Source organism: Stegodyphus dumicola, chromosome X1, assembly GCF_044657685.1.
Source record: "Stegodyphus dumicola isolate Sdum_Otavi_A_Nest chromosome X1, ASM4465768v1".
NCBI lineage: Eukaryota > Metazoa > Arthropoda > Arachnida > Araneae > Eresidae > Stegodyphus > Stegodyphus dumicola.
Window position 1 is genome coordinate 62,507,229 of NC_140780.1, and position 11,039 is coordinate 62,518,267.

At 32.2% G+C, this 11,039-nt stretch overlaps 1 protein-coding gene across 1 annotated transcript in view; it reads left to right on the forward strand.

Annotated features, from left to right (window-relative positions):
• LOC118200862 (zwei Ig domain protein zig-2-like) overlaps nucleotides 1–8,456 on the forward strand; it is an 81,216-nt gene extending 72,760 nt beyond the window's left edge. The window contains exons 6-8 of the mRNA XM_035372845.2: nucleotides 331–485; nucleotides 3,211–3,333; nucleotides 7,913–8,456. Of these exons, the coding sequence (XP_035228736.1) occupies nucleotides 331–485; nucleotides 3,211–3,333; nucleotides 7,913–7,942 (308 nt within the window). The 3' untranslated portion in view covers nucleotides 7,943–8,456. The remainder of the gene's footprint in view (nucleotides 1–330; nucleotides 486–3,210; nucleotides 3,334–7,912) is intronic.
• The last annotated feature ends 2,583 nt before the right edge of the window (nucleotides 8,457–11,039 follow it).

Here is an 11,039-nt window from a genome sequence, read left to right on the forward strand (position 1 = left end):
GCAAACAAATCGTCCAAATGGATTCGAGAACGGTCAAAATGGATATTTCTTTTAAAAATGATGCTCGAAATATTTCGCCTTTACAATACATGCTCTACTTCCTAAGGAAGTGAAAATGTATAATAAAATATTTACTCTAACTTCTTTATTTTGAATTTTGTGTTTATTTTTTCCTATTTCATTTTATAATTTCAGTTATACGTCTAGGAAAAACTTATGTCAGTTAACATATATACATTTTGAGATGGGTGGAATGAACACTATAAAGAAATCTCAGTAAATTTTATGTAAACATCATTTTACTATTATTTTGCAACTTTGTCTTATCAGGTACACCAGCCAAAGTCAACTTGTGGACTCACAGCAGACTAGAAAATATAGGAATGGATGTGCAGTTAGTCTGTCGCGGTGGTGGAGATCCTCAACCTCAAGTCATATGGACTGGGCCGGATAAAAATCCTCTCACAGACCCGCGAAAATATCAAGTGAGTTTCGTGAAATTTCTTCTTTTCATTTATGGAAAATAAATAATTAACTATAAATATGCGACTAACCAGATTTTATACAAAATGGGAAATTAACAACGAGAAAATTTGAAAACACGTCGGTTATAGTTAAGCTAATAGTTCTAAACATCTTATCTGTACTCTATAAATAACTTTTAGACAATGTAGAAACTTTATTCCACGCTAACAAAAAGTTTCTTTCACTCCGGATTTATTTACAGAACAACGAAAAATTCTGTATAAAATTTAATTTGAAAAAAAAATGCAGTTATGGGAAGAATGAAATATTTTTTGACTTACTGCATGCAGCGTTTCTGTGAAGTACTGAAGACTTAATGAGCATAATTTTATTTATATAGACATCCCTACTTTCATTGATTTGCTACTTAGGCACTTCTTGTTTTACCAAAAAATAACTAAAACTGGAAGATTATCCAATCTTTCGACCTGTAGTCACATTTTAATGGAAGTTTTATCCTTCATTTTATGTACTTTCGCATCGATTTAATAGTGAATTTTTGCATGCATTCACAAGTAATATCGAGTACATTATTTACATGTCTCGGTGATCAAAAAACATTTTTTTACGAAACTAAGCAAGGTTTGCAATTTATGAATTTCTAGTTTTTGATTGTGCTATTGTCTACAGCTTGTCAAATAAATGAACAATTTTACTGCTCACGAAGCAGTAAATAACCAAAATTTATAGTTACTAATAAATCATTATTGAAAGTATGAAGATTAAAAAAATTCTACTTCTAAAAAGTTATAAAATCTAAATAAAAGATTTTTAAAAGCGTAAAATAAAATTAAAAATAGGAGAAAACTGGAAAAATATAGAATCCACAAATAATTTGAATCAAATTTAAAATCTAACGATTACCAAGGCTTCGATAGATTCAGAAAAAGAGGAAATGCTCTCAGAATGACTCAAGAATGCATATTGTATAGAGTCAAAGCCCTGTACTGATCTTCCCTCCTTTTTATTTCCTTCCTCCTTTTTGAAAAGTTTTTCTACATGGTACTATTAATATAATGGTTTTGAAAAGAAGTGACTTGCCATTGATCAATAACACAGAACTTAAAAGCAACCAACGAGTAGTTATAAACATCAAAATATCTTCCCTGAATTCTATAAATAACTTCTTGAGAATACAGAAATTCAATTCCACATTAACAAAGAATTTCTTTCTCTCCGAATTCTGAACAATAAATATTTCTTTACAAACTTAAATTGCTTATTTGAAAGAAATCAGTTATGAAAAGAAATGTAATAACTTTTTGATTTACTGCATTTAGCGTTTCTGTGAAGAACTGCGTTTTCGGCTCAAATTTTCTATGGTAAGGGTATTAATATAAATTTAGCTTCTGTAATATTCTAAAATAGGCGCATTGTTGTGAGTGCATTCAATTCATTCAACTCATTCTGATCGTGCATTTACATGTTTGGTATGCCCTTTTTAGAGAAAAGATATGCAGTTAATTTCCCGATTTTTATTGAAATTTTCCAAAAAGAGCCAGGTCTATAAAAGCTGTAGGTTATTTTTATGATATTGTAATAGCTGTAATGATATCAGAGTGTGTGATAGGATCACTTTGACATCAGGCGTATAATAGAAAAATGGCGTGTAGTGGCATTTGATACTGAATAAGATAAGTCCTGATAATGAAACATTGGCTTGAGGGCCGGAATAGAGCTATGGGCTGAATATGTGTATCTAACAGGATAAACAGTTCTTTCTCTCGTTCAGAAACGAATCATGTTTGCAAAACTGATGGAAAACCCAAACTTTTAAGGAATTTGGGTATCAAAGCATTCAAGCGGATGTTATTGAAAGATCTCCCTGCATCCAGAAAGGTTGCAACATCAAATTTCTTTTCTTTTATATCTAAGCAAAGAGAAGATGAAATAAAAAATTTTCAGTTATGCGAAGAGTGTTCGAATGTTTAAATTCTCAGATAGGGTTAAAATACGCGAATAAAAACAAATTGAAAGACATGAATTAGAGTAATGAAATGGGGGGAAAGCAAAATTCTCTTGGATGATTTCTTAAATTTTTGGAGAAGGAGGAGATGGTTTCTTAAAAGATTTTCAGCTACGAAGTAGATGGTCAAAACCCATTCAAGAAGAGTATGATATAAAGCTAATTCGGAAAACTAAAATACAGGGCATTGTTTGTTGTCTTAAATAGAGAGCAAGGAAACCGTTTCGGTAGACCCTCTGTATCTCTCTAAAGATACCGAAATTGTCAATAAAGTGAGAATTAAAATGTTTAATGTTAGAATTATATTATTATATCGAAGTGATTATACCTGTAAGTCTAAAGGGCAAAACACAGAGTTTCTAGCACTTAGTACCTGAATTGAAGAGATCCTAAATTAGCACTGTAAACCCTGATCTATTTTTCTCTCGTTTCATTATATAAGATTATATAAGATTCATTAAAAATAAGAAATATTACCATTCAGTGTTTTTACAAGAAAACGTACAAGGAACATACCTAACAATCTACAGGCGTGTAATCTTGAGTTAATTAAGAATAAGAAAATAAGAGGTGTTACGAAGAGAATCCCTTAACTTTCAAAATTTTTCCTTCAACTTCTCCTTTCTTCAAGCAACGACTTTTAAAATAATACATAAAAATTGTACTGATAATACTTGTTATGAATACCTTATCTAATTTCTTATATTCTGAATGTTTAGCTTCTGGAGAATGGAGACTTGATCATCCGAGAAATCGAATGGTCCGATATGGGTGGTTACATGTGCCATGTTACAAACTCTGAAGGTTCAGACGAAGCTTTGGTGTTCCTCTACCCAGTATTGGTAATGTATTCCATCTTTTTCTTTGAGTCAGAAGTAAACAAATACTACCATGAATCTAAATTCAAAAGAGTTTCAAAAAGTTAGAAAATTCCTATTATCATTTGAAACTCGAAAATAGTTCAAAAGGTCAAGCTATAAAGTATTTTCTCCCTCCTTTCCGCGTGCCTTCGTGGTGTAACTGGACATCCCGTTCGCCTAGCAATCAGAGCTCCGGTACTGGAATGTCGCTGAGAATATTGCGGATCTCTTCAGTTTCCTGCATCCATAAAACTAATAGCCCTAAAAAATAGCTTCCGAACTAAAGCGCCCGAACAAAAAAGCTGGTGGACGATAATAAATCACCACGAGGATTTGACGGTTTGATCCCCTCATCCTCAGTTACTGTTTAAAACGGAGAGTATATAAGGTGTTTTCTCTCTCCTTTCTACGTGTCTTCGGGGTGTAACTGCATAGCACGTCCGGCTAGCAGTTGAGAGATCCTATGTTCGAATCCCGGTAAGGGCACTGCACATTTTTAACTTGTCCTGCATCGATAACCGTAATGACTCTAAAAAGCAATGAGTCAAAAAGTGATAAGTGTAAAATATTGAAGTTAATAATGCAGTGACTGGCGTCCACAATCCTACTCAATTATGTTAAGGATGATCTGTTTCCATGCGCTAAGTGCGAAAGCTAGCTTTCAAAAGTCTTGGAAAAACTGGAAAATCAAATTAATTAAGCATGAACAAAAATTACAGAAAATTAGCAACTGAGCTGCAGCAGAGTAGCTGTTTTTTCAGCAATTGAATTAAAAATGCAAAATATTGTAGAAACACAAATTTTAGAAAAATGTGTATGTTAAAATAAGAAAATAAAATATTTCAGAAACCTAGACACAATGGATAAAAATGCTACGGGGATAATGTTGAAAGAAATTAACATGTTAATTCGATAAACTTTATATGTGGCTTTAGAAAGCTGGATTCCGAAGCTGGACGTACAAATTGCTCTATCCATTTAGTTGTCCGGAGCCAGTAATTAGCTGTCTATATTTATGCTTATCTAAAAGATGCATAATTTGACCATCACCACCGTGGTGTGACCAGGTGCATCTTTTGGCCTTCTCTGTTATGCTTGGGTCCGAACATGTACCAGTCAAGTGAAGCCTTGTCTCACTAAAACAGTACTACTTTGGTTTTAAGGTGCCACTATAAAAACCCGGGCCACGACTGGGAGGTCAAAATCAAAACTTTTTCTCTGTGTTTCACTTTCCAACATGAACTATCAGAAGCCGATAACCAGTTCCACATCATGTATATTTGACAATAAGGTTCAGTCAATCTTACATTGTGAAAAAAATTCGTAAACAATGATGCCTTTTGAATCATCAGAGCAAATCAGCACTATCTTTATTCAAAGCATTCGGAAAAATAATTTTAATTTCAAATCATGTAGATTTCCATGATGCATTCTAGTGTTTAGTTTCCATGTAATATTTGGAAGACAGTGTACCATCACAGCTGGCGACAGTATCAAAGAATTTCGAATCTTGTTTTGATATTGCATGTCTTTGCAGAATTCAACGCCTGTCTTTTTTAATTGCTTGACAAGATATGAGTTTTAAATATTCTTTTTTTATGAAACCTTGGCAAATACAGCATGCATTATAATGTTTATTATGACATATTCTTCAGTAAACAGTCGCCTTCTGCATTTTGGATAGATAGCAATATCTTCGCCTTATTTATTTATTTCCTGATATTTTCATCGGTAGTCGCAGTTTTCGGACAATCGACATTTGAATCCTTTTCTTTAATGTCTTCGTCTCAGAAACGAAAGCACATTCGTAGACGCGAGATTTGGACTTCATAATAATTCTGATGAACGGCTTTAAGGTAGAATATATGATCTAAAAATAGTAATGTTAGATTGTAAGACCTATCTCTGTTATTCCACATAAACTAAATTAGATCCTACAATGAACCTGGCAAATTCTATCACATGCGTGAATAAATTACCAGCACAGAAGAAAAGGTGGAAAATAACCCTTTATTAATTCAAACTAATTTAACAGAAAGGCACGGACTTCTTGCGTTACAAAAACACCGTTCACTTGCAGTGGTAACCAAACGTAGACTATAATACAAGTCAAATCTAAAAATAAATAGTGCAAAAACGCACTTCAATTTACGCTTAATAAGAGATGGACTTACAGAAATCTAACCGGCGTGATACTAAACTGATAAGGCCAAGAGGCTTACTAGCGTGACCGCGAAATAGCAACGAAACGTGCGCTTGGCTAGCGAAACACGCTCTGAATAAACTGAGATAAACACACGTTTAAATAGCCCTTAACTTTAAATTTACATCCTGGCGAGAGAATGTGAGGGGACGTTGAGCAGTTTAGAACAGGAAAACTTAAATTTGTTATGCAAAATAAGGAAAACCCTACAATATCAGCTCTAAGTTCAGTTACATTAAACTTATTTCACAAATTCTATTTTATAACTACATAAATGAAATCTAAAATATGAGGAAAAACTTTTCTGGCATGTTCTCATTAGAAAACACTCACATCTAGCGGCTATACATTCTAAATTTCCATCGTACAATGCTGTATTTAAAATAATAAAAAATTTACATAGAATATCAGCTTTTCTTCTGAATAGCGGCTGCCTTTTATAATCCTTGTTTTTGAAAGCCGCTGTGATTTTCTTTTAGGGAATATTGAAAACAATGCGCAAAGTGATATCGTTAAACTCAAACTGAGTGTACTCACTCATTTAATTTAATTGTTTGTCTTTACATTCCAGCGTCCCACCGTGGCCACATTTGCAGTTTTAACGTCAGCTTTACTACTCTCTTCGTGTTCTTTCACTGAATCCTTGTGTGTCACTTCATAAAGAAAGAAGGCTAAGAAATTCCACAGTTTCAATTGTTCTTGTCTTTATCATTCACGATATTTCTTTTTTCTACCCTACTTTATAATTTCAAGCACCAAAATAGTTCTTAGTGAGACCTGATACTGTTGCTTCTTCATTGACAAAGTCTTCTAAACGTTACGATATCAGAAAGCAGTAGTCTTACTGCCTATGAATTAGAGTTAAAAGTTTAATTACATTGCATTGCTTAACAACGAAATTCAGAGCAATTGTCTTTGTCTGTCACAGCAATTATCTCAGAATGTGATTTTCTTCTAAAACATCAAAACTTTCCCATCAGATTCTAATACTGATCTGATATAGATTTTTGGAGGACTATGGGTTTATAATAGGAACTTGGCAATAGTAAGATCAGGGCACTTTGTTCTGCGCAATTAAAATACATACTTGCTATGTATTTCTTTTCTTTATAGAAATGTGATAATCCCGACTATTCTTTGTTTGAGTGTTTCTTCAAGCGGGCGATCACAATCATATGTTTCCATCATTTGAATATTAGATGATAAATGTGCGTTAATTGACTGTCACTTCACCAGCATTTCAATACATCAGTTCTACTCTGTTATAGAGACATTAGGTATTCTGGAAGCAGGAGATGTGAAAAATGAGCAACACCTTCGCCGGGAATCGAACCATGGACCTCTGGAAATACGAACCAACGTGCAGACCACTACACCACGAAGGCACGTTAAGAAGGCGGGAGAAATACCTTATACTATAATGAGGATTATTTATGCACTGTTGTTTGCTTTTTCGGGATAGTTAAGTTCAGTTACAAGCACATAATGTTTACTTTAAAACAGATGCGTGATTTTAATATTTGCGCTAAGGTTTCACTTTGTCATCTTGCTTCCTTGGGGAAAACAAGATGAAGCAAATGTTTTCAAAGCAACAATACATAAAAACGTTCTTTAATATATAAGATCGTTGAATATATAATAAACTTAATTTTCTAAAATCTAGGCTTTCATCCATGTCTTTTGATGAGCATAGGTAATAGCAGTTATGGATAGGTAGTTATTAAATTGTTAGAAAAGAGATCATTTAGATATCCCTCTAGCTAAATTCGATTCTTACATTCATCATAATTTAATTAATATACGGGAAACTGCGCTAATGCATAAATGGTGAATTCATGATTGCCAGGTTTAACTTGTAAATTTTGTAACTTAAGAAAAGTGCTAATAAATAACATGCTTGGTTTATGGACGCTGTCTCTAAAATATTACATGTATGTTCATATGTATAATATTATGCATCGGATACTAAAAATGATCAAATCGTAATAGGAGAAAAAGAGAAAATTTCAATGTGAACATTACTAAATTGTTTTTATTAAAACATTTTATTATTATTGTACATTTCTAGTTCACATAACTGTCAAGAAAAGATTCCATTTACTTTTTTCTGTTTACTTTTTCTCTACCCACCAAAACAATTTTATTTTGTTAAACAGCTTATTTTCTATTTTTACTTGTTTTAAAGTTGACTATTTGTTTTTAGTTAATTTTTTAAATCAAATTCTTCCCCCCCCCCAAAGAAAGCTTTTTTCTTATTATTTTTACTCTTTTTCTTCCCTTCTCTATATATTCCAGTAGTCAGAAGTACTTCAAGATTCTTATGCACGTAATAACCTAATTCAACTTATACTTTTGCAGCCCGAGGAGAAAAGTGTTGCAAAAGAATAGAAGTCTACAGCATTCTGCATAGTTCCTAGGATCACCTTCTAAAATGTCATCATGTGCTCATATAATTTGGACTCATGAAAATTCCCATGCTTTTCTCACACTGAAAACAATGATTACAGAGTTAACCTTGATTTGAAGCTACTTCATTTTACCTAATTTTTTTTTGCTTAATGTATGGAACTTTGTAATTAACTAGTCAATGAATGGAATTTCTTTCTCTTTCGTATGTCGTTGTCTCATACCTTAAGGTATGATCTGAATGTGTTTGAAATAAAGAATAGAGCGAAAATACACATTCTAATGATCATATTTTAATTGTTTTGAAGGCCCTCATAAGAACTTTAGATTCTTACCTAACATTCATGCATGACTTTTTTACTTAGTTACTGTTTTCATCTCTTGTAGTTAAAGCATGTGCCAAGACATTGCATACTATGAGTGGATTGAATGTCTTTTTTATTAATAAAATATTTCGCTTGTGATTTACATATATTAAAGCTTTAAATTCAGTTTATGTTTGTGTCCTTGATTGATTTAATGTAGTATGTAATTTTTAGTAAGAATTATCAAATGATAATAATCATTCATAGTGCAGTACAACTAATAATAAATAGTAGTACAATACTGAAAGAAAAATGAAGACTTATCAGTTCAAAGTTTTATTGTTTTTAAATAATCTAAACAATGATTTAGAAGCAATAAAAATTCTTATGTAAAACTAGCACTACTCCAGAGAACTGTAACAACTTAACTCTTATCAACACAGCATAAAAATAATTATTTAATAATACTCACTGGTGACCTTTATCATTTTTCTTTGACAAAATATATATTTAATTATTGATTTTTACTTATTAGAAATTTAATTTAGGAAATACTAGGAGCAGAATTTATGAAGAAGTAAGCCATATAACGTTACATTTAAATATACGAAAGCATGGAACCTGTGACAGGAAATAAATTGCCTTTTTCCGGTATTCATTTATTTGTCATAGGTGAAATCGTCCACGAAACCACTGACTTCACGCCAGTTAAGTCATTTCTAACTAAATATAAATATCTTAATGCAGCCGCTGATTTTTTAAATAACTTTATAAAAGCAGAATATACGCGCTGCTGCACTGTACTTTTATAATGTTATAACAAAAACTAAAAATGAGCGTATATGAAAGAATTTTTACGATACTCTTGATTAAGCACATTGTGCATAATCAGTTATAGTCATTATATCCCACCCAGTTCAAGACTAGGACAATCATTTATCACAAATTCGAGGTCTGTGACATTACCATAATATTCCAAAATCGTAATTAGTAAATCTTCGCTCATATCGGAAGCTTATGATAGTATTACGTAGATGGTTTTTGGAAAACATTTTCATTTACTCTTCAAGGACACGTTACTTTAAAAATATAACCAACAATTTTCGCATTTTGAAAATTTAAAAAAAGTTTTGGTTATGATTTTACCCTTTTCAACATTTTAACAAGATCTCTACAGTTCTACAACACTATAATTCAGTTAATGGTTGCCTAAATGAATGATTTTTTCCCTAATTGCCTCAAACTAAGATTTTTAAGAATATAAGTACATTATACAGATATGGATTGCAAAAAGATTTTAAAACATGAAATAAATATCCCCATCAGAAGGAATACTAAAAGGAATATAACTTAAATATGTGTAACCAATTTTTACTACATACGTAGTACTTATTAGAAGGAAGGAGAAACAAAAATAGAATGAGAGCAGCTTTATTATGAGAACTGAGACTTTCGTAATGCAATAGATTGACCAAGGACTATGACACTGAAAACTCCTAATCTAGTAATATCTGCTTTACTGGACAATAAATATGAAGAGGAGAATAAACTCCTGTTTCCATTAAAGTTTTAAAGTAATAATAAATTTTTAATATTTTCTGACACAAGGAAACAGGACGAGAAAACCTGGGCGAGTTTACAACCCGGAAACACAATATAAAAAGATTTTATCAATGTCAATGAAATCAATAAAATAACTCGTTACAGTATTTATTACAACAGCTTTTAAATATTCAGAAAGAAGGGAAGCTTCAATTAAATTAAGGGATCAGTCTTAATTAAGGGAAGCTTCATTTGTTTCTTTTCATTTATCCTTAGGTATAGTTAACAGCACTCAAAAAGCTTAAACCTGCTATCGTTCCTCAATGAGCAGGAATTCCAGGCTGAAATGCTAAATACACTAATATTAAAATTCCATTTCTTGAGATGTAGACAGTTTTGTATCACATTGACTTCAAGATATTTTATGTTAAATTGTATCTGTCCGCTTAGTGTCTGCTTTCGACTTATGTACTTTTCTATTATTCTTAATTTCTGTAAGAATTTATTATAGGTTAACTCATTACGGGTACTAATTCAGAAGTCAAACAACAAAAATCAGCGTTATATTTTCAAAATTTTTTCTGGTCACACATAACACATCCAACTTCAGTACTACGGTTTACCGTAAACCTTCATCGGTTTGCCTGCCCCCACAATTTAAATCATGTCATCCGACTAAACAAAAGTTAGCTTCATTTTATTCCTATAATTTCCGTGCTCTTCAAGTTTGCTCCTCCGAACTAGCCCTTGATGAAGAACTAAATATTTAAAGGCAATAGCTATTGACAGGGGCTTTTCACCCAACATTATTAATCAAGCAGTTAAAAAATTCTCATTTCAACACACTAAAAGGCACACTCTTGTTTTAGGAGATTATAAAAATTCTGTTGTCATTCCCTTCTTTCCATCAATTAGCTATAAAGTTGTACATATTTTGCAGAAATTTAACTTTCGGGTTGTTTATTCTCCCATCAATAAAATTCCGAGTTCCATACTCAAGGTCCCCATTCCGGATATGAATTCTTGGGGTATTTATAGGATTCCTTGCCAGTGTGGTTTAATTTACATTGGCTAATCTAAGAGAGCCTTAAAATTTCGCGTCAAGGAACATGAGGCATATGTTAGAAAAAAGGACACAGAAGTCTTCTGTTGCTCAATATTGTTGGTCCGAAAATCACACTTTCAATTTTGCTGCTGCCAAAATTATTCAAAAAACATCTTCCATTGGGAAA